This window comes from Triticum urartu, chromosome 1, assembly GCF_003073215.2.
Source record: "Triticum urartu cultivar G1812 chromosome 1, Tu2.1, whole genome shotgun sequence".
NCBI lineage: Eukaryota > Viridiplantae > Streptophyta > Magnoliopsida > Poales > Poaceae > Triticum > Triticum urartu.
Genome location: NC_053022.1, coordinates 565,333,417 through 565,357,905, shown reverse-complemented (window position 1 = coordinate 565,357,905; position 24,489 = coordinate 565,333,417). Strand labels below are relative to the sequence as shown.

Genomic DNA, 24,489 nt, shown 5'->3' with positions numbered 1-24,489 from the left:
GTTTGCCAAAAAATCACGAGTCCTGCACGTGGGCGAGGGTGGTTTCCGGTCCCGACCCCGCGGCGGCAGTGCGCGTTCTTCCGGGGAGTGTTGCCGTGGATCTCGTCCTGGCCGGCTGCTGCCGCTCTTCTTCGGTTGCGGTTGGTCTCTCTTTCCCTCCCTTCCTGCTGTGTCTCGTTTTGATTTGGGGGCATTGCCGGTCGGCGGCCGATTGGATTGGTGTTCATGTGACGGGAGGTAGAGAAAGGGGAACCGGGAGGAGGATTTTGGGCTCTCGGACGCGCTTGGTCGGTCGTTTCGTGATCCGTTCCTCTCTCGGATTGGATTCAGCAGGTTGTATTGAGAGTAGAGGAGATTCAGTTACAATCTGGCCAAAAGACAGCAGCCTATCTCTCTCGCCACGGAGCCTGACAACCCACCACGCCAACATCCAGCCTAACACACACACACACACACACACACACACACACACACACACACACACACACACAATGCCTTATCTGAAGCCAAGTCCATGACAGATACGCAGTAAACTAACGTTAATCCTCGAACCTGCCTAATTCACGCGGCAGCTTCACCTATAAGCTGGCGAGAAATTCGGAGCCACGACAGCTTCACCTACAATCCCGAAAAAAAAAAGACAGCTTCACCTACAAAGCATACACACAGAATTTGTTGCCCAGTCAGACCATTCGACTCAACTGAGAAATGCAAAACCCACTCATCTCTGCTTGAGGAAACCAATCCTTAGACTAATGGCGATGCAAATCAGATTAAGCAAATCGGCTGCTGTTGTCATGTTGAGCAGGACTCGTGTTGTTACCCGTGGAAGTACATCAGGAAATCAGATTAACCAATAACATTTTCTGCGGTATCAGGAAATCAGTGTGAGTACATGCATGCTCGGTCACTTTGAGTTTGACTTAATAGATGGACAACAACCGCTCTATCCCTCACCTGCAACTACTTGCACCATTTTTCTGTTTGGGAAGCGTGCCTTGTCTGACTGAAAAACTGTCTATCAGTTAAAAATTCAGACATAGAAGAAACAGAGGAGCATGTTTAGTAGAAGACATCTCCCCCCGTGCTGTGCTCCACGGGGCACGTTAATCACTAGTCACCCTCCGGTAACCTGCTGCAGGCGTGTCCGTCAATTGCTCCAGTTTCTACTGACAATGGTGGAGGAAGGAACGGTGAAGAATCTAACTTTAACCAGGTGAAGAATCTAACTTTAACTTCAACCATCGCTCTGCCCTTGCTTTTCTAACTGGCAAGCCTAAATATAAACTAATTACTAATTAGCTGACTTCATTTTATTGTGCATGCCCTAGCTTTTGATACACACTAGTTGGATAACGGATCTTATTTGTGGCCAATAACAGAACCTTATATATTCCAGCAAAAATAAAATAGATAATAGTATCCTGTAACACATGGAAGTAGGGGATTAGTGTCATTAAAGATATGTTCTCCATTCATCCTCCTCGAATTTTGAGTCTAATTTTGACTAAACAAATACGAGCTATATGCCATAGAAAGTATACAATTGAATTTGGTATGATTTTGTTGGTGCATCCGAAATACAGCAGGCCAGGGCTCCACAAATAGTAACTCTAGATTCCAAGTTTTCCAACAAATATTGCATTACAGTGAAAACGTGAGAAATAAAGCAGACCAGTGCTATAGCCTATAGAAACAATAGCTCTGGACTCCCAATTGTTCCAACAATACAATGTTGCTTTATAATGAAAATGCGAGAAATAAAGCAGGCCAGGGCTCCAGATACATGATTGTTTGTTCCTGGTACACAGGACAGAACAAGGGTAGTAATTAGCCAATTACAGTTACATTATCGTTACCAACCAAATTTCTGACTTTTTCCACAAGATCGGAGAGGAGAGGCCTGGCTGTCCTCTTCACTCCGCAATCAGTCCCTGCAAAGAGCATGCAGCTTTCAAGGTTAGACAGGATCTTTGAAGCCTTTTCCAACGACTTCAGGAATTCATTGAGCAGAGCGGTGTGCTGGCCGGGCTGCAGCATTAATACCGCAATCTGGCCGCAAAGCTTCACGATTCTTAGACAATCAGCTCTGTCCTCACAGTTCTCTTTTACTATAGCCCTGAGCTTTCCCACAAATGCACCTTCCTCGAGAGAAATCTTTCGAACCACATCATCGAAGTCATCGACGCTGATCAGTTTGTCACACTCACACATCACAAAAGTAAGTGATAACAATGCTTCTCGGTATTCTATTTCAGCTTTTAGCTCCTCACTTGACTTATCAGGTGACTTCTTGATTTGGCCGCTACGTTCTATTGTCAGTTGTTTTTCTTCATCATTTCCCCTTCTTGCACATATTTTTTCCCATGCAGACATTTTTCTCTCTTCTCTCTGTTCTTTAGGGAGGTCTCGTGTACTGGCTAGTACTTCCGTGAGGACCTGCAACATAATGTAACTTTGTAAAATACAAAAACTTGCCCATATGATACTGCTTAAGGGGTAATATCGGTATAAGCAATACTATTGTCGTGCCTACTGGAATGATAGTGCTGTGCTAGAGATAAGTAGATTAGCAGATCTGTAAGCTAACCTTTGGCAGCAAGTCTTTCTTCACATTATCCTTGTCCAATGCACGGTGAGTGCACAAGTTCTCCAAGATCTGCAATGCTACTGTCCTGTACGTGATGTCATTCTTAGAATCAAGTATTTCATTGGGACAATCAGCAATGCTGTTCTGTTGATTTTTTATGAACTTAGAGATAGTTTCCATCTTTGAAAGCAATGTCAGTGCTTTCCCAGCAGCAAGTCTAAGCCTTCCTTTGTCCCCTTTATCATCCGTAAGGAATATCTGCAACTGCTTTCTGATTAGATTTTCTTTTGTTTCGGTGCTGAGGTTGGCTGACGAATCAGTGACCAGTTCTGTCAGGATTTCTATGGCTCTCATCTGCAGTTCTGTGTCATCATTTTTCCCCTGATAAAGAATTCTCTCCAGGTTGCTCAGTGCATGGTCGTTGGAACAGATTTTGTGGACCAGATCACTTTTGCCAACCCAGTCTGGTGCACGGATGAGCCTGTGTACCACTTTGAGTGACCCATTCACTACATTGGCCCATGGATTTGCATTGATATCTTGGATTAGTGTCTCGGAGTACAGTGGTGCCATGATCTTAGGTAGAAGACCAGGGGTGTTGCATATGTCGTCGCAGTTGTGTTGATCGAAGACAAGCCTCTCGAGAATTGTCAGGCCTTGTAGAATCAGATCATTCCAGCCATCTTCTTTCTTGCCATGATGGGTTGAGCTATCCACTTCATCTTGCGGAATGTTACCACCTTGATTTCTGACAATTTTTGCTTTGTTGTCCTCGGTGCCTTTGAGAACAGAAATTGGTTTTTTCTTAGGGGAACCAGCAACTGTTCTTCGTCTATATTCGTCTATGCCTTTGGCAAGAGAAATAAAACTTTCCCTAGCACCGTCAGCATCTTTTTTTGACTCACTAACAGTAACATGATTGGTTCCTTGTTGGTTGTTCCAATACGGCAGGGTGGTATCAAACAGGGAGGATATGCAGTGTATGGCCCCTGGGAACTGGGACAAATGAATGTCACCGGCAAGGTATGCGACGATACTGGCGACGACCTCCCTGAGCTCTCTGTTGCTGCATCTCCATCCTAGCGTATCAAACAGCTTCTGAATCTTTGGTCTTGAGGGGAGTAGCAGGGACCTTACATCTGCGTCCAGCTTAATGAAGTTGTCGAGAATCCTTGCTCCTGAGAGGTAGTCTTTCTGCGATTCCGAGTCAATCAAATCAACAGCATAGTTGATCAAATTCCTACCATCTAGGGATGTAGGGTCTCGCCAGCATTTTGCTTGGGTATCATATAGGTAATCTAAAATTGTTATGCTGCCCCACTTTTCTGGTAACTGAGATTCTTCCCGGAACAAAACCACAACCCACATCACTGACATATCCATCAGCCACCATATGAAGAAGAGCACACCTTGGCCAATAACCAAACAGTAGAATATGTTCAGTGCTGGCACCAGGTTTGCTTTGTTGTCATCACATGCGGTGTTGCAATAATCGTGCTGCCATAGGCGCCACAGTGAGAGCACAGTGCATGCAACAGGCCCAAGTTCATAAACGATCGATGCCATTAGAACCACGACCAGGGCTGGCAAGGATAGTATTTGGACAATGACAACTTGTACCGACAGAATGACTTGTTCCGGTAGATACCCTTTTTGTGCATACCAATTTTGTGTAAACTGTTTCCTGGGATCTGTTAAAAATTTCCTCACAAGCTTTCCCGTTAGGTTTAAAAATGTAGGGAATAGGTTGTCCCCTGAGTCGTTGAAGATCCTGTGTGTCAAATTGCAAATGTGTCGTTAGTGCCCGGGCATTAATATAGATTGAGTCAGTTAGTATTTATTTGTTTTGGCCGAAATCGACAAGCAGAGAAGGATTTCTACCATAAGAAGAAGAAAGTTATCCAGATAATTGAGAAGAAAAAAAAGCGGTTTAAACCCCCATATGAGACAGGAGACATGGTACATAGAACAAGATCAATAGCACCATCTGCCCACAGCCAACGTAGGACAAACTTCTTCCCCAACAAAAGGTAGAACAAACTCAACACGCGCCACTGGAAGACCCCACATCATTGTGATGACCTATGGCATCCGTGATATGGTGACTCTGACTTCACAACAACAATAATGCTGCCACGACAAAAGTCTGTGTACTGACTATGTGTGCACCTTTTTAGCCGATTAGGTAAGCTTGTTAGCTATATTTTTGGATTAGGCTTAGTCCACGCCTTCACGTACTGGTTCCCGGGATGGTACAAACGCCAAGGTTCATCGTGGACGTCTTCCTTGGGCTGTTAGAAGCTCTTTCAGTTGCTAACAGAATAAAAGGAAATGAGTGAGAAAAGCTGCAATGTATTGCACGCAAGGCAAACTCTTGTCTCATCGAGTTCTTCGTGTGAGTGAGTGTATTGTGCGGACAATTGGCATCACACAGCATGGTTGCGGTCCGGTGGATATGGAGGGAGCAAGGCGGCGCCCGAGAACCAAGGATGCTCTAGCTAGAACACGACATGGCAACAGCGGACGTGTTCGCCCTCACGCTTGTCCACGAGGCATGGGTGGACTCGCACTATCCGCTGGAGCAAGGTTGCCATGCCTATGGTGCAGAGGCGTGAGATCTCTCTGCCTACCATGCTCCCGACGCTGACACAGAGCAACTGTGAAGACTGGTTGTTGCCGATGAGAGCCATCCTGCAGACGCGTGGGCTGTGGGACGCCATGGACATCGGGGGTTACTAACTACCATGATGATCGAGCAGCTCTCGAGGCCGTGCTCCAGGCGGTGCCCTCGGAGATGCCCGTCGTCCTCTGCAGCAAGCAGACGACGAAGGAGACCTGGGACACACGGTCAAGATGATACGCATGGGCTCGGCCGCCTTTGTGAGGCAAAGGCCCATGCCCTTTGTCGGGACTTCAAGGATATCTGCTTCAAGCCCGGTGAAAGCGTCAATGATTTTGCCATGCGTCTCAGTGGGCTCGTCAACAACCTCACCATCCATGTCCATCCGGTCTCTGACAATGGTGTCGTGCGCAAGTTTTTGCGTGTTTGCCCCACATGTACGCTTAGGTGGCGCTCTTGGTCGAGACCCTCGTCGACCTCGACACACTCATGATTGAGGAGCTTACCGACGGGCTCAAGGTGGAGCAGGAACGGGTCGACTAGGACGACAAGGGAGATGCCGGTATGCGACTACTGCTCACTGAGGAATAATGCCATGCGCGTAGAAGCGTGACACCAACAATGGCGCATGTAGGTGTGGCCCATCTAACGCAAAGGCTGTGGAGGAATAGGCAAAGGCCCTACCGGTACTAACACCGTTGAGGGCAAGAGCGGCGGCGACAACTATCCACATTGTGACAAGTGCCACTACTGCGACATCATAGACCACTGGGCCATAAGAAAAACAGCGAGGAGGCTCAAGCTCTCCTTACCCAAGGCCAAGCCGGAGACGATGAAGAAACATGCCTTGTAATGATTGAGGTCCCCTTGGCGATCACAAACAATGCAGGTAAAAATGCTGCCATGGCAGCTAAAATCGCTGGCAGACAGCCACTCTAGAGGCACGTGGAAATGCTGCCATGGCAACAAAACCGGCGATCGCTAATGCTACCGACGAGCGTGTCTTCCTCAATGAAGAGCATGCTTGCATTGTTCTCTGGTGCTCCCTGGAGGATGTCGACGCCACCTGGTATATCGAGATTCTCGACACCGGTGCATCCAACGGCATGACCGGTGATGAGGCGGCGTTCACTAAGCTGGACAAGGAAAACTCCGGCCTCGCGAAGTTTGGGGACAGCTCACTTGTGGGGATCAAGGGTCATGACACCATCTTGTTCGCTTCCCTAGATACATGCTTAGGAGTTCTATAAACTTGCTACCCTGTAGATAGCGTTCTGAGGTGTGAGCTTCCGGTTTCATGTCCGTCACCGCTTTTCTCGCGCCATCCACCCCTATGGCCAGTGGCGAATCTAGGGGGCAGGCTTTAACGGGCTTGAGCCTGCCCTCCAAAGTTGCAATTTTTCTCTATACATGTACGCACCGCCATGGATTTGGATGGAGAACTGGAGAAGGTCTGTTCGTTGTCCGCCGTAGCTGCGCTAGCATAGGAAACACAGGGCAGGGATGAACCGGTATGGGGCCTTGGCCCTTGGGCCTTAGTGGCTTAGCGGGCCTATTGTAATGCCCAGATAGACTGCTGCATTACCCCAGCACTAGTGACTGAACGAAAAAATCCCTCTGTACGCTTTCTCTCGCATCGGCAGTTGCAGCAGCAATCCCGTCTTCTCACGTCTACGTCCGTGCCGCCGCATGTCCGTGTCCGCGCACGTACGTGTTGAGCCAGCCGACGCCGGTTGCCGATGTATGCTGAAGAGAAAGTCGACTAGATCATAGCACAAGCGGCAAGAACTAGAAACCCCCCTTTTGGCCTTTTCTTTTTAGAATTTGCGTTGTGTTGATTGGCTCAATGATATGATGGTCTACTATGTGAGCGTGAGCTATTTGCAAAATTTGGATACAAGTTGCTTATGCTACGGTTTCATGCTTTAAAAAAATCACGGATGTCATCTACCTTGACAACCTCGTGTTATTAGATTAACTACAATTTAGTGGTATACTACAATCTTATCGAAAGCTACAACCATTATCACATTTTGTGCTAAAGATTTAGATTTATCCATTCACATAGTCTACGCCTTGCTTGGAATTTTGGGATGACAATGGTAGATGCAAGCGCGGTTGTGCGGAAGACATGAGCCGATGTTAATACTTTCTCGCATTTGTGTTTCATGGAACTTTTTCGTGAACTGTTTGTTTCGTTGAGTAGACTTGCATTGTGCCTTACAAAATTTAGACCTTAGCTCAATTCTTGGCTCGGCCACGGGTTGTTAGGGAAAAAGTGAAAAGGAAGAAGAGGGCTTAGTTTGAGCCTACCCTCCATTTTTCTCCTAGATTCGCCACTGCCTATGGCCCTATCCAGCCAGGGATTACAGCCTCCCTTATAGCTTGGGTTTGCGCTCCGTTTTCATCTAAACCGAGGAGTGGAGCCTATTTTTACTTTAACAGTATGCGCACAACCTGGTCAAACATCAGGGGCTGCTTATTAGTCCGAGCTTTGATATGGCCCCCCAGTCCACTATTGTTTGGCCATGGTGTTTGCTTATCATACCCTAAAATGTATCATGTTGGTATCCGACTCGTAGTTTGACACTTTTATCTGATTAAGAGCTCGACGCTGATTTCCTAGGTTGCTAGGATAATGCTGGTCTTATCGCCAGCATATCCTCTGTTGCAGGTGCTCTACCATCCCCCATGGAGTTATCAATGCAAAGTTGTGGAACCGAGGAACACAGTCCTCAGCGCCGTGCAGGGGGAAATGGAGCACGTACCCCTATGTGGGGGTCTCCTCGGCAACTACCGAGGTGGTGTCCAATTTGTCTTTCAGGTGCTCTCACGTATGCCAAAGTCATCGGTAAGTGCATCTGGACCGGGTTTCCGCCGTTTCATCATGTCGAGGCTGCTTGATCCAGCCCGTGCTTTTAACGCCTCCCTGACAACTTGTACTTTGCCGCAAAGGCCGCGGTCTGCTTCACTGTTCGGAGTGAGCGTTCCGTGTTGTCATTCACCATTATGACGCCATAGGGCCCGAGCAGCTTCAGATTTAGATAAGCGTAATGCGAGACGACATGGAAATGGGCGAAGGCCATTCTCCCTAGGAGTGCATGATGGCCGCTCAAAAAAAGAACGATATCAAAGATTAAATCTTTGTTCCAGAAGTTCTCGGGTGTGCCAAAGACTATGTCTAGGCTTACCATACCCGAGCACTGTGCTTCCACTCCCGGTATGATACCCTTGAATGTTGTATTACTGGGTTGGATCCGTGATGAGTCTATATATATGCATTTTCTTGATGGTGTTTGCATATATAAGGTTGAGACAGTTGGCACCATCCATGAGAACTCTGGTCAAGTGGAAGCCATCGACTATGGGGTTAAGGACCGGAGCTGTTGTGCCTTCATGACGGGTACTAGTTGGATGGTCACGTCAGTCAAATTTAATCAGGAGTTACAACCACGTACTGTATTTTGGCTCGGCGGTCTCTATCGCATGAACATCAGGGAGCACGTGTTTCCTCTCCTTTTGGTGACATGAGTGGTGTAGATCATGTTCACGTATTTTACCTTGAGAAGGAACTTCGTTTGGTCGGTATTGCTCGACAGGGTGGTCTGTATCGTTATTTTGCAGCTATTTTTAGCCTTGATTTTCGGCTGCCACCTTACCGGCCTACTTGATCACCTAACAGTTCTAATTAGTGTGGGTGGTGGGTTTCTCGGGGTTTCCGTGTATGGTGCCTGGTTGATCCAAAATATTATCCAGCTGCGAAGGACAGCCTTTCCACCTTGGAGGGGCTTCTTTTTATTACCTCCCAGTTGGTTGCCGAAACCGACATTGACTTCGCCATCCTCGGCGTCACTACTGTTACCTCTATTTGGGCGCTTGTTGTTCTTGCTGTGCCGAGGTTTCCCATTTCCGTCGCACATCTCAGATGTGCCAGGGTTACCATTGTGAATGCTCTTCTAAGCTAACCAGCTATGCTCACTAGTGCAAAATCGAGTCATGAGATGCGTGAGGCTTGCCATTGTTCTTTGCTTCTTGTGCCCATAGCTCTCTCGCCAACCATTCATCGCTGATGTTGTGCCTAAATGTCGTGATTGCCCCTTCATCTGGGCAGTCTATTATATGGTTCTTTGTCGGGAATCTATTCTAGAATTTTCGAACTGATTATCATGGCTTTTGCACAACATGAGCCAAGTCATGGACACACGGAGCTCGAATGTAGGTGCCTTGAAAGTTGGCCCAGAGTTCATCCCCGTGGTCCTCTCAGACGCCAATCGAGTTCTCTGGAAGGCTGTTAAGACAATGCCCAGCCGAGCCTTTGAGCTTTAGAGGAAGATATTTAATGGCGTGGAGGTCATCTCCGCTTGCCATGTGTACTGCCATGAGGAAGTTCTCGGTCCATATGGTGGGATCCGTTATTCCTTCGTATTGCTCCATGTTTATTGGTTTAAATCCTTCGGGGAACTATTGTTGCATAACGTCGTTTTTAAAGCATTGAGGATTCGCAGCACCTCGGACCCTAGCACTGGTGTGGCGCACATTAGATATTGTCACGTTGCGATCACGTGTATAGTCGTGTATGTCACCATTCTTTGCTAACCAAGCCAGGTATCGCATGTCCAGCAGGTGGTCGTTCTCTCGACTTGTAAATTGACTGAGGTTGGACTTTGAACCTTAAGGGCCTTTTGTCCTTTGGGTCATACTTTTGGGTAACTCGCGGTGGTTTTATTTGCCTGGGAGACGCGTTTGGCTGCACCTGTTGGCTGATCTCTGTCTTGGGGAGGACGATCGAGGGTTTCAACCCAGTCGTATGTTGAAAGCATGCTATCCTCGGCCTTCACATCCAACTCATTCAATAAGTTTTTGTGAGATGAGTTGGAGCTTTTTGTCGAACGCCTGCTCGGCCCTGAGGAGCTCGACCCATCTGTCGTTTATATCATCCTCTTCGGTCTTGAGCCGCTGGGACATTTTCTTGATGCTCATGTCTGTGTTGGCCAATTGTCCGCGCATTGTTTCGAGTTGAGGTGCCTCTAGGGGCTCCTCAAAAACATCGTACTTGTTGGGGCCGAGGCTCCTTTCTTCCTCTGCCTCTAGATCATAGTCGTCATCATCTTTGCTCTTTTCATCACCTTTGTTATTGTTGTCTCAGGTGACATTGTCGTCATTCTGGTTATCTGCACCGTCCCTTGATGCATCATCGCTTCCAGTGCAGTCACTGTTTGCGTCGCTGTTGCCAGTGCCCCTGTTATGGCGGCCTACGTGTCGGTGTTTTAGGGGTCCTCCCTCTTCTCCTCCGTTTTTTAGGGTGTCCACCATGTAGACATGATAGGTGGAGGTTCTTACCCACTTCCCGTTATAGGTGACGGCTGGTGGCAAGGTAGTATAGGAATTATCACCGACATCTTCATCCATGTCGGTTGCCTCCTCGGAGGCATTGGCTAAGATGTTGGTTAAGTCCTCGACGACAGCGACTAAGTGGGTAGTGGGCGGGCTGAAAATTCCAGCTTTATCCCGATCTTCCCAGATCCTATCGTACAAAGAGTTTTGATCATCCGAGATCTCAAGGCTCTGAATTCTATCTAACATATCGCTCAGAAGGGCCTTATCGCTTTCACCCAAAACTTGGTTGTAGGCTAGGCTCAGTTGGAGCTGATGTGCGATCTGACATGGCCTTGGGGTCTATAATGGCAAGGCTGAATGCCTGATCTGTCACCGTAGTACTCGGCTGTAAGCTCAAGGCCAGATTCGATGCAGGATCTACGCCATGGTCCTCATATGTGTTTGATTCCTTGATCTGGATGAAAGTGTCAGTGTGGTCTCTGCCTAGTTTGACACCTAGCCCAAAAACGCAAATATGCCCTTGAGGCAATAATAAAGTTGTTATTTCTATTTCCTTATATCATGATAAATGTTTATTATTCATGCTAGAATTGTATTAACCGGAAATTTAGTACATGTGTGAATACATAGACAAAACTGAGTGTCCCTAGTATGCCTCTACTTGACTAGCTCGTTAATCAAAGATGGTTAAGTTTCCTAACCATAGACATGTGTTGTCATTTGATGAACGGGGTCACATCATTAGAGAATGATGTGATGGACAAGACCCATCCGTTAGCTTAGCATAATGATCGTTTAATTTTATTGCTATTGCTTTCTTCATGACTTATACATGTTCCTCTGACTATGAGATTATGCAACTCCCGAATACCGGAGGAACACTTTGTGTGCTACCAAACGAGATTGAACTAATGAGTTAGTTATGGGATGTAGCATTACGGAACGAATAAAGAGACTTATCGGTAACGAGATTGAACTAGGTATTGAGATACCAACGATCAAATCTCGGGCAAGTAACATACCGATGACAAAGGGAATAACGTATATCGTTATGCGGTATGACCGTTAAAGATCTTCGTAGAATATGTAGGAACCAATATCAGCATCTAGGTTCGGCTATTGGTTATTGATCGGAGACGTGTCTCGGTCATGTCTACATAGTTCTCGAACCCGTAGGGTCCGCACGCTTAACGTTCGATGACGATTTGTATTATGAGTTATGTGATTTGATGACCGAAATTTGTTCGGAGTCCCGGATGAGATCACGGACATGACGAGGAGTCTCTAAATGGTCGAGAGGTAAAGATTCATATATTGGAAGGTTGCATTTGGACATCGGAATGGTTCGGGCATTTTTCGGAGTACCGGAAGGTTACCGGAACCCCCGGGAGAAGTATTGGGCCTATTGGGCCTTATTGGAGGAGAGGAGAAAGGCCACGTGAGAGGGGCGCCCCCCCCCCTGTCCAAACCAAATTGGACTAGGGGAAGGGGCCGGCCCCCCTCTTTCCTTCTCCTCTCTCTCCCTTCCCCTTTTCCGTCTCCGGTGGAAGGAAGCAGGGGGGCGAATCCTACTTGGACTAGGAGTCCAAGTAGGACTCCCCCCTATGGCTTGCCCCCCTTGGCCAGCCACCTCCTCCACCCCTTTATATACGAAGGCGGAGGGCACCCCAAAGACAGAACAGTTGTTTCTTAGCCGTGTGCGGTGCCCCCCTCCACAGTTTACCATATCGGTCATATTGTCGTAGTGCTTAGGCGAAGTCCTGCGCAGATCACATCACCAACACCGTCGCCACGCCGTCGTGCTGACGGAACTCTCCCTCGTCCTCAACTGGATCAAGAGCTCTAGGGACGTCATCGTGTTGAACGTGTGCTGAACACGGAGGTACCGTACGTTCGGTGCTTGGATCGGTTGGATTCTGAAGACGTTCGACTACATCAACCGCGTTACTAAACTCTTCCGCTTTCGGTCTATGAGGGTACGTAGACACACTCTCCCGTCTCGTTGCTATGCATCTCCTAAATAGATCTTACGTGATCGTAGGAAAATTTTGAAATACTACGTTCCCTAATAATTCCAGGTCCCAAATACGATGATATTTCTTGGAGTGAGCTCAGCGCAGCCGGACGCCATGGAGTACTGGAGCAACATCGACATGCTTGCTACCTTGTCCACACGAGGCCGTATTTGTTCTTCTTCGCCGGCCAAGTGTCATGATTCATGCAGGAGCCCATGACCGAGCACAAGCACATCATGTGCTACGTTGCAGGAACTCTGCATCGCGGGGGGGGGGGGGGGGGGGGGGGGAGTGTATTACTCTCCAAGTCGCCATGGAGGACCCTTGATCAAGACGCGAAGTTGACAATAGAAGAAGCACCATGACGAAATGTTCTTCCTTGCCAGCAACCTGGTACGCCGCCAGCCGCAGAATCAAAGGGTGGTGGCCCTCTCGTCATGCAAATCGGAGTACATATCTGCAACAACGACCGCATGCCAAGGCATTTGGCTTGCATGCCCACTCGAAGAAATCATAGATGAAGAGCCAAGGCCGGCGATGCTCAATGTCGACAACAAAATCAGCCATATCCCCACGTAAGAATTCTATTTTCCACAACTGAAGCAAACACATTGAGGTTCAATATCATTTTATTCGGGAGGCGTGGTGGCCGGGAAGATCTAGATCGGAAGAACAACTCGCCGACGTCCTCACCGAAGCACTTGGGCGTGTCAAGCTTTAGGAGCAACGAGTAAATATCGGGATGATCGGGAATTGCTGGAACACAAAAAGTTTGGGGACTGAATGTTGAAGTAAACCTGTGTTGGTCCATTTCGTTGCCATGGCAGAGCTTTTTCACTGCCACGACAACTCTTTGTAGGACAATAATGTTGCCACGACAGAAGTCTGAGTACAGACTGTGTGTGCACCTTTTCAGCTAATTAGGTGAGTTTCTGGCTAGATATTTGCATTAGGCTTAGTCCATGCCCGCACGTACTGGTTCGTGGGATGGCGTGAATGCCAAGGTTCGGCGTGGGCGTTGAGAAAGGGAGAAAAATTACAACGTATTGCACGGAGCACAAACTCTTCACTGTGAGCTAATGTATTGTGCTGACAAGCCCGTGAAGATCACATTAAGATCACGCCAACTGAGCCACCTCCAGAATGGGCATTACCGCAGCAATAAAGTCGTCGTCGTTGACTCATGTGTCATCTTAGGGGTGCAAATGGGGACCCTTTGGGATAGCCACTAATCCTATTTAGTTTAATCAAATGAATAAAATTCTAGGTGTGTAATTTTGAAAAATTAGTTCCTTTGATCGAGAAAGGGAGTTAGAGGTTAGAGTGAGGACTATTAATTTGCATCCTTTGTCGCCTACCACTTGACCCTCAGTCGCGTGGGGAACCTGTAGCCAAGGGACCGCAGACAGAGGCTCTAGAGCAATGCCACCAACGAGAATTATAGTGTGACGATGCCGCCGCTCAATTCAGGAAAACCTCGGATCTAGTGTTTCTCCCGAACCCGGGGAAGAAACAAATATGCAGTGTTGTAGCGAAACCTCCAACGAGATAAACGGAGCCCACATGTGTTTTATTGCTGCCTTTGTCAAAGCCGAAACCAGCATACTGGGCTGCAAATCCTCTGCCTACCCACCCGATAAACCAGCCCTTACCGCCGCTTTTGACCTCGCCACTGCAACAACAACCCACCGGTAGGTAGGCTGAGGTAGTGGCGAGGTCAAAAGTGGCGGTTGGATGAGGCTCATGACAGGAGCTCATGAGTGGCCAGAAGCTAACCAAATGATGATCGCCGGATAGGAACCCTCGATCACTACACGTCATCTAGATCTAACCATGGGATACAAAGATCGGTTGTGCCATGACATCTTGGAGGCAGCACCCACCCACCGGTCGGCCTTCCCGGCTGTCTGAGGAGGATCACTGCTGCCAAGCCCAGGTCGTCGCGCCACGTGTACCTGTAGCCACTGAGATATCACTATCTGTCTATGTCGATCCCCTTAACCTTAGGGTGTGGGGCCCACCACCTCTGCAGCCTAAGCCAGGGACAACAACAAGGGTTTGACAAGGGGCCATTGATCACAGCATCTTCTCTTATATGTCCATAAAAACTTCCGCTCACACGAAATTCGTGAAACCGATGATTTTCCAGAGTAGACGGGATTTAGTAATCTCAACCGGTGCAATTTGAAAAATGTATGATCAACTGTAGTTATCTTAATAAAAAAGCGCATAGTTTTTTTTGTATAAGAGCCATGGGGTCCTCATGGTTTTTGCTGGTCCTGGGTAGGGGCGGATTTAGTGAGGGTGCCATGGCACCCACCTCCAAAAATGCAATAAAGTATTTAGGCACTACTCCCTTCGTAAACTAATATAAGAGTGTTTAGAATACTAAAGTAGTTTTTTAGCAGAATTTACCTACTAATGGTTGGTTTAATCGTATGTGCACTGAAGGCTAAGCTTGGCACCCCTGATCGCGGTTAAGATCTGCCACTGGCAAAACACTTCTTGTTTCTTTATCAGAAGGAGAAAGAGGTTTGGTACAAGTTAGGATTGTATGAGGTCATGAATAGAGCTTCTGATGTCGTGCAGGAGAGGTAGTTTTTGAATTTTCACTCCTTATGCGAGAGCAAGAATTATCTGTATTGGGTCTCTGGAACGCACGTGAATTGATCGCTATAACAACTTGATATTTATGATGGAATAGATGTGAACTAGTTCATGAAGGAAAGTTTTACGATGCATATCAAATTTCAATGGGGGCTCGTGCTATATATAACTGCAAACTATGTTAATGCCCACTCCTTTAAGGCAACTAGTAAAATAGGGGGATGGGGCAGACCTCCTATGGGTTTTGTTAAGTTGAATATTGATGCTTCTTTTGATCATTATCTACTTAGGGGCATGACGGGAGCTATCCTCAGATATGAGAGAGGAAAATTCATTGTTGGCGAAAATTGGAGGATTGATTGGTGTGCTAATGTATTAGCAGCAGAAGCCTTGGCTCTAAGGTTTGGCCTATTCCTTGCATAGAAGGCAAGTTGGAATCGGCGGGAGATGAAGAATGGAGGACAATCGGCGGGAGATGTGGTGGCAGTGTTCGATGATTGCTACTTTATGGCATGTGATTTTCCCATTATTAGATTTGAACATAGTAATCGGAAAGCAGATAAGGTTGTCCATGAACTTGTAAGCTAGCGAAATTTTCCGTCACAAGGAATTGGTTTGAGGAGCCTATAGAGGATATTGTATCTTTTCTTATTGACGATGTAACCGTTATTTTTAATTAATGATTTTGATGTTTATTTCAAGGGAAAAAAGATATGCCACTTGGCCTAGGTCCAAAATCCCATGGCTACACCTTATTTTTGTGAAAATGACAACATAAGATTCCGGGTTTGGCTAAAATTCTTGGAAATTCACAGAAGTCATAAAATTATCCAATTGGTGAAAAAGTCTCATAAAATGAAATCTTGCTCCTTTGTTCGTAAATTACATAAACACTATGGGATATTCACTAAAACTTGCACTAGTATGTCACTAAAATTGCAGATCTTAAAAGTACAGGCATTGCAACTCTAGGTGATTGAGATCCACGAAATTTGAAGCAACTAGAAATTAGTAGTAAATTCGTATTCTACAAGAATCAGGATAGACGTTGAAATGTGGACACAGCAAAGAAGGCTTCCTAGTCCGGCGAAAAAGGAGGGGAAAGTGGCTTCTAAGAAGTAAGAACGGACCTGGCTAGATCACTTTGTACAGGATCAGATCTCTTTCCTCCTCCATAAGAAAAGCTCTTCTCCTCCCGTCAGCGCCTCCGCCGGTCCGTCTCATCTCGGATGGCCTCTAGGCCATGGAAGTGTGGAGGATCTCGGTCCCCCGTCGGCGGGAGGGACCCCATTCTCATTCTTGTTAGAGTCAGCATCTTGGTTGGGGCTGTGTGGCGGCGGCGGCAATGTCCCTTAATAGGAATAATGTCTCCCCGTCCCGATGGTGCGTCTAGCATCGTCCAAGGGCATGTGGATGTTTGTCTCCGTCGGATCTTGCAGGATTCGATCGATGCTGGTCTTCGATAGATATATTTGTATCCGGTCTTCGTTCGTCATCGTTTAGGTGTTTACAGATTTGATCCTTCTGATCCACGACTTTCTTCATCGGCGATGGTTGCTACTCTGGTGCGCTGGTCATATGGGGTCTTAGCACGACGACTTTCCGACTGTCTACTACAACAAGGTTTTTCCTACTCCGGTGAGGGAGAGACGATGACGGCGGTATGCCTTCGGCTCGCTCCAGTGTTTGTAGTCGTCGCTAGATGGTCTACGGACATGGTTGTAACTTATGTTACCTCTGTTGTTCTTTCTATTGTCATGATTAAAGATGAATAGATTGGAAGTTTCTCGGGGAAAAAAGAACGGACCTGGCTGCCTGTATCACGCTAGTGCATGCGAGGCTCCAAAAATCCTTGTGCCCAACTAACTGACCTTGGCTGCGTCTTTTTTTAGTTTTAATGTTGCGTGCTTAATTAATGTCTAAGTGGACTTCGACCGGCATTTTAATATGTATTTTTTATTTTAAATGTTTATGGCTATTTAGTTTTTTCTTAACACCGAGCGGACCAAATGAGTTGGTCACGTTGAACATACCGACATTTCATGGCTAAAACCGGACACGCAAAAACTGTGTCCGTTTGTGCCGGCAGGTTCGAGTTGGCCTAACCGTGGAATACCAAGATCAGTCGTGCCATGACATCATGGAGGCAGCAACCTACCCACCAGTCCGCCTTCCATGTTGTCTGGGGAAGGTTACTGCTGCCAAGCCCGGGTCTTTGCCATTTCTACCTCTTGCCACTGAGATGTCTGCCGATCCTTGCACCTCTAGAATGAATATGAGTCCCTTAACCTTAGGGAGTGGGGACCATCATCTGTGCAGCTGAGGTCAGCGGCAACGATAGAGATTTGATCACACCATCTTCTCTTCTATGTCCATCAAAACTTAGGTTCGCATGAAATTCATAAAACTAATGGTTTTCCGAAGGAGATGGGATTTAGCAATCTCAACCGGTGCAATTTGAAAAAATGTACGATCAAATTATCATAGTTATTTGTATTACAGCCTCATGGGTTTTGCTGGTCCTGGGCAGGGGGCGGATCTAGTGAGGGTGCCACGAAGGGTCGCAGACATGCGGAAACCGTTTGTTTGCAACACTACACTGCGCCCCTCCAAAAATGCAATGAAGTATTTACATACATACCTTTTTAGCATATATTTTTCTACTAATGGTTAGTCTAATCCTATGCATACTGAAGCATGGTACCCCCGATCACAGTTAAGATCTGCCACTATAGCCCTGGGTCCAAAATCCCATGGTTACACCTTTTTTGCCAAAAAAAATAATAATATATGATTTTGGGCTTGGCTAAAATTCTTCAAATTTCACAGAAGTCATGAAATTCTCCGGCAGGTGAAAGAGTCTCATAAAATGAAATCTTGCTCCTTTGTTCGTAATTACGTAAACACTATGTGATATTGACAAAACGTAGGGTTAAAAAAATCTATGGACTAAAACTTGCACTGGTATGTCTCTAAAATCCTAGATCTTAAAAAGTACATACATTGCAACTCTAGGTGATTGAGATCTACGAAATTTGAAGCAACTACAAATCACTAAATTCAAAAAAGCATCAGAACAGATGTGAAGATTGAGGAAAGAGGCTTCCGAGTCCCGCGAAAAAAGGAAAAAAGATAGGCTTCTAAGAACTGACCTGGCTGCCTGTACCATGCTAATGCCTGTGAGGCACCAGAAATCCTTGTTGCCCAAGGAGGTGACGAAGCCACCCAGGAGGACTACCGTCGACCATGTGAGCGCCAGGTAGCCTAACCCTGTCACCCCCATCAAAATGTACGTTTGAAGGAGCACGTAACTATTGAGCGACACCTCCTCCAGCCGCGCTTGCTCTCCCGGTGGCCCGGATCTGGTGGCCTTCTTCACAATTAGCCATGTAGATTTGGCACGGCTGAACATCGTCACCAAAAACGTATCGGTTAGTATAGCTGCCATTTCAGCCATTTCAGCGGCGAGCGATCTGGCAGCAGCCTATGTGTTGGAGACCCAACACAGATCACACCCCCTGCTGAGGTTCAGAGTGTCTATAGGGAACACAAATCTGGATACAAGGGGAGCCGGGGTGAGGAAGAAAGAGGAGAACAGACTGCAGAGGAAGAAAGAGGAACACAAATCTGAATGCCAGGAACACTGGGTATAGACTGCAGAGGAAGAAAGAGGAGTGCATATTCTTTCCTCACGATCTGCTCCATCGACGCCTTCTGCCTTTAGCCTCTTTTGTCTTTACCCTCAACGAGCCCAGCTGGGACCAATCAACTTTGGGTTTGCCCCAAACTCACGGTTAGTGCGCCTGTGTCGCACCGGGCTGTACTCGGTCGTCGAACCCTCTTCTTGCTCGGCAGTAACTGAATGTCTCCAGCAGAGATATGATTGTGTGCATCCTGTGGTGCAGAGGTCGGGTAATCATCTTTTCGAGAAAAAAAACTCATGCTCGAGGTTTGTTTTGTAATACAATTAGCATCAACGACCCCCAAAGTTTGGTCAAGTAATAGGCATAGTTTATGCGGTGTTAACGTCTACGCCATTTTTCTCATAGTCGTAGTTGTAATAGTTTACCTTCAAGTTTCACTTCGACCCGCCACACGTCATCCCCAATGTGGCGACTCAGGCAGCTCCAAGTCCCTCGCCGTCAGCTCGGTTCTCTGAAGTTAACCGTCTCCAACGACAAAACAAGACCACGAGATCGTACGCCTTGCACACCCGCCTTGGCTGGCTCAGGTTTTTCCGCCGGGCATCCAAGCTGGGCAGATCACGTCGTCTTCCCGCCATGCGGTCGAGCTGACGCCTGGTATGCCTTTTGGGAAATCAATGAAGACCCATAACCTGACCCCGCAAGTCGATCAGAGGCTCGGGGCTACACCCCTCGCGTGCGCTATTGTGAAGGGGGACGTGCTATGCAACAAAAAATTATGATACACGAGAACACCCAGAATCACTATGAAGATGACGATAACGATCAAACTCACCAACGAGCAGAGTACTGGAAGCAGTGAAGAAGTTGGTGAAGTGCAACGATTCCCGCATCTAGGTTATACCTCCGATGTCAAATAGGTGCCATCCAGACAAGTTGTCGATATCTCGTTTCTGAAGAAATTTGTAATGTTTTACCTAGGTAAGTTTCCGACGAATCCAAAGAAGTCCATGTTTCTTTTCAGCGATCGGTAGGACAGTAATGTGTTTAGCTCCATGTATAATTGGCTAATGCGTGTGCCTGGAGAGAAGCTTGGTGCTTTTCCTAGCACATCCTGAGTTTGATGTGGCTCAAGCTTCAATTGGAGCTCCTCCTGTAGAGATAGTCGCTGTTAGAATTAAGAGGAGATGGATACTAAGGCAGCACAAGTAATGTGTATTTATTGTCTTTGCAGGGATGAGACCTCAGCTAGGATCAGTCCTTCTACTTGTTCACTTAGCTGAACCTTTGCTAGCTCTGAAATCAATTTGTTCAGGGTGGTCTCCTCCATTGGATGTCAACCATGGAGCACTGAGAAGAAGATGTGTGTGACCGTTGCAAGTTGTAGGTGCTAAGAAAAAGGTGAACAACTGAGAAGATGTTTGCTTGTCATTGCAAGTTGCTGTATTTGGTGTATTTTGTAGATATTGTGTATTCTGTAGCGATGGAACCGGTGAAGCTATCTTTATATGTGATGATGTATTAAGGTATAATGTAAGTTCCTGATGATACAATGATATCTATAAACGTGAAGGTTTATGAACGGAGATGAATCAATCTTTTACATGTGACTCTTTTTTTGCGGGAAATTTACATGTGACTCTTTTTTTGCGGGAAATTTACATCTGACTTTGGCCATAGTGTAGTGCATAATTCAATCTGTTTTGAACATGTGACTTTGGTCACAATGCAGTCTGTTTGACAAAAGCAAGTTAAAGTGACAGCATGGTCCATGTACCGGTTTTAAGCATAAAGTGAGACGAATTGAAAGCATGGCCCAGGGAACAAAGAGGCAAAATACAATTTGTCCTGACACATGATTTTTTACATTTTATTTTATTTCATCAACCATTTGTCATGACACTTTTGCGCTCAAACGCCATTTATTTATTCAAGTTAAACAAAAAACCTCTCTAGCGCAACTGATGCCTGCGCGTGGCTGGAGGACGCGAGTTCAATCCCCCAATCTCTAGTTTTTTTGAAGAAAGATAAAAAAGGACATTCGCTCGGAGGCTCACTTACAGCAAACTCTTTGAGAGAGCTGACTGGCATCGGATTTGCGCAAAGATCCGTGCAGCCAGATCAGACGGCGGTAAAGGCGTTCGCCAGAATCAGCCTCTTAGCGAACGTCCGTCAAATAACATTTCAGTTGGTTTTTAATATTTTTTTGTTCCTCCTTCCTCCGAGGGTCGTTTGCCAAAAGTTGTCAAGGTCTGCACGCGAGCGAGGGTGGTAGTTTCGGGTCCCGTCCCCGCCGCGGCTGTGCGCGTTCTTCCGGGGAGTGTCGCCATTGTTCTCGTCCTGGCTGCTGCCGCTCTTCTTCTTCGGTTGCGGTCGGTCCCTCTTTCTCCCTCCCTTTCTGCTCTGTCTCGGTTTGATTTTGGGGGCGTTGCCGGCGGCCGATTGGATTGGATTGGTTTGTTGTTCGTGTGACGGGGAGCTAGGTATGGGAAGGGAATCCGATAGGAGGATTTGCAGCCCTCGCTCGTCTCATGATCCGTTCCTCTCTAGCCCCCCTGTCTCATCTCATCCCATGTTTCTCTCTGATGCGCCGCCTCCGCCGACGGACGGTGGTCTAGCCAGCACAAGTGCCGGGGGAAGCTGTGGCAGGGGGCATGGTTAATACTCGAACCTGCCTGATGGCCTCTGCAAGTATAAGCCGACGAAGATTCGAGTCACGGAAGCATAGTAGAAAACGTACACTAAGACACAGAATTTGTTTCTCAGTCAATCAACCATTCGACAGAACAGAGACATGCAAAAGAATTTAAGAAACACAGGAGTAAAGCAAGACTGAAGCAGAATAAGAGTAAAAACGGCATGCTCTTAATCATAAAAATGTCATCCTCTTGACAAATAAAAAATGTCATGTTACTAATACTAAAAATTTCATGCTCTTAATAATAAAGTTGTGATCCTCTTAATGATAAAAATGTCATGTTACTAATTATTAAAATTTCATGCTCTTATAGAAAGTTGCCCGGGGGCATTGAAAAAGAAATGGAAATTGACATCCTACATATAACAAAAAATGCACATGGCAAGTTTAGAAAAATAATCACCTCTAAAAAACACCTATGTTGCAAAACTCTCTTCCGCAACAACACCTATGTTGCGAAAAAATTAAGACGAAAAAGCAAAGAAATGAAGACAACAAAAATTTAAAAAATATTTTTGCAACATTATCTGTGTTGCAATTTGGTTTCCGCAAGAACACCCATGTTGCAAAAATAGTGATGAAAAAAATATGCAATATCAACTATGTCGAAAAAGATCTCTGCAACATAACCTTTGTTGCAAAGTATTTCTACAATGCTGTCCTTGTTGCCAGGGGCGTAGACAGGCCCCAGGCCACCCTGGCCTTGGCCCTGGGCGTGAGGGCAAAACCTAGGCTTGTTTACTGCTACAGTTGTGTACTGTAGCACACTGTAGCCACAGTGCCCTGAAGCTGGCCCGGGGCGTGCCAATATGCTAGCTACGCTACTGCTTGTTGCAATAATGAGAACGGTGTTGGATGATGGATAGTTGTACAAATGACAGTGTGGCCCATAAATAAAAGCCGTTTGAGCGCAAAAGTGTCCCCATTCCAAAAACCTCTCTAGGCCAACTGATCAGAATCAGCCTCCTAGCGAACGCTCGCCAAATAACATTTCGGTTGTTTTATGTTTTTTGTTTCTCCTTCCTCCGAGGGTTTGCCAAAAGTTCTCGAGTTCTGCAAGCGGGCTAGGGTGTGGTTCCCGGTCCCGTTCCCACGGCGACCGTGCACGTTCTTCCGGTGAGTGTTCGCCATTGTTCTTGTCCTGGCTGCTGCGTCTCTTCTTCGGTTGCGTGGTTGGTCCCTCTTTCTCCCTCCCTTCCTGCTCTGCCTCGGTTTGATTTGGGGCGTTGCCGGCGGCCGATTGGATTGGGTTTGGTGTTCGTGTGACGGGGAGGTAGGGGATGGGAATCCGAGAGGAGGATTCTCAGCGCTCGGACGATATTTTCTGCTCTGTCTCACCTCATCTTTCTCTCTGATGATGCGCCGCCTCCGCCGACGGTGGTCCGGCCCAAGGGCCGGGAAGCTGTGGCAGGGTCCGTGGTTAATCCTCGAACCTGCCTGACGGCCTCTGCAACTATAAGCCCGAAGATCCGAGCCACGGCAGCTTCACCTAGAAAACATACACACGGAGTTTGTTTCTCCGGCAAGTGACTTGGTCTCTTACCCCCTCCGGCAAGTTTTCCGTCAAGTCGCTGTATCGGAAACTTTGCCAGGGCCAGTCCTCCCTAGTGTCGAAAGGTCTATGGAATGCGCGACTCCCGCTTAAAATTAAGGTGTTTTTTTGGCAACTGTTTCGTAACAGATTGCCCACCTCGGCCAATGTTGCCAAACGCAATGGCCCGTCATCCGGCCTTTGTGCGATTTGCAACGTCTCGGAAGACGCGAATCACGTGTTTTTTCGTTGCCCGTTAGCTCGTTTCGCTTGGAGTGCGGTTCGCACCGCAGCCAACACCACATGGAACCCGTTCTCGACCGCCGATCTCGTGACCATTGTCGACTCGGTTCAAGGAGGCAACAAACGCGTTCTTTGGAGCTGTGTGGGCGCGCTGGCCTGGGCCCTCTGGCTCACTAGGAACAAACTTGCGATCGAGGGTATCTTCCCAACCCACCCTGCTAATATCATCTACAAATGTAACCTTTTCCTGCAGCCGTGGAGTCCGTTGGTGAGGCGCAAGGATGCTGATAAACTTAAACATGCACAAGACCGTCTTCGCCAAGTCTACGTGATGGCTAGGGAGCCAACCGCCACTTCTTCGACATGAGGTGGCCCTTTTGGATGGCGCACGAGCGAGCCTACGTGCTCTAAGCTTAGGCTTCGAAATGCTGCTTTTGGCCTGCCCGTTAACTCTCCAGACTATGCGCTCTCTTTGGCCGGAGCCTCCATGCTCGTGTTTGTAATCTCAGACTCTGTCAGTCACGCTGCCTAGTTGTGGGCTTTATTAATTTAAAGCCGGACGCGCCCAGCGTCTTCGTTCTAAAAAAAAATTGTCTCTCAGTCAATCAACCATTCGACAGAACAGAGGCATGCCAAACTGACTCACCTCTGCTAGAGGAGACCATATTGTGATCTTGAGGGGGGAGGGGGGGGAAAGCCTCGAATCATCGACCACGCCACGGCGGCACAACAGCCTGCTTAGGCTAATGTTCACACATATGACCTGTCCAATGGAAGCGATACTGTTATGGACCTGGATGCAGCAGCAACAAGAACAGGGCAGAAGCAGAGAATTGGGGACAGGCAACAGCAGCAGCTCCAGCTAGCATTCAGAGTAGAGGAGAGACTGGTTTGGGATTCAGTTACACTTTGGCCAAAAGACAGCCGCCTAGCTCTCTCGCCACTCAACTACTTAACCTGACAACCCACCACGCCAACTGCTGTTACAACAACAGGCAGCTAACACGCCCCAACACGTACACACACGCGCGCACGCATGCACACGATGCCTGTCAGGTGGTCCTAGCTGAATGTCTTGTTAGCTTAGGCCTCTGTTTTTGCGCCTCAAGGTGTAAGCACCATATCTCAAGCCAGGTCCATGACAGATATGCCCGTATCTGCCCCGCAAACCCGTAGATATACCGCTTCGGGGGACGGTTTGCAG

General features: G+C 47.2%; 1 protein-coding gene and 1 long non-coding RNA gene across 2 annotated transcripts; one reads left to right on the top strand and one right to left on the bottom strand.

Moving 5' to 3' along the window:
• Positions 1-11,113, top strand: LOC125530952. Its single transcript, XR_007293023.1, has 3 exons — positions 1-140; positions 7,845-8,061; positions 8,166-11,113. It is a non-coding gene; the product is annotated as an uncharacterized LOC125530952 (long non-coding RNA).
• LOC125530940 lies at positions 151-18,823 on the bottom strand. Its single transcript, XM_048695359.1, has 3 exons — positions 18,322-18,823; positions 2,591-4,361; positions 151-2,439 (listed from the first exon to the last, which is right to left on the bottom strand). Exons 1-3 carry the CDS (start codon positions 18,624-18,626, stop codon positions 1,831-1,833), a joined length of 2,685 nt encoding a protein of 894 aa, XP_048551316.1. The 5' UTR covers positions 18,627-18,823; the 3' UTR covers positions 151-1,830.
• Positions 18,824-24,489: the final 5,666 nt, after the last annotated feature.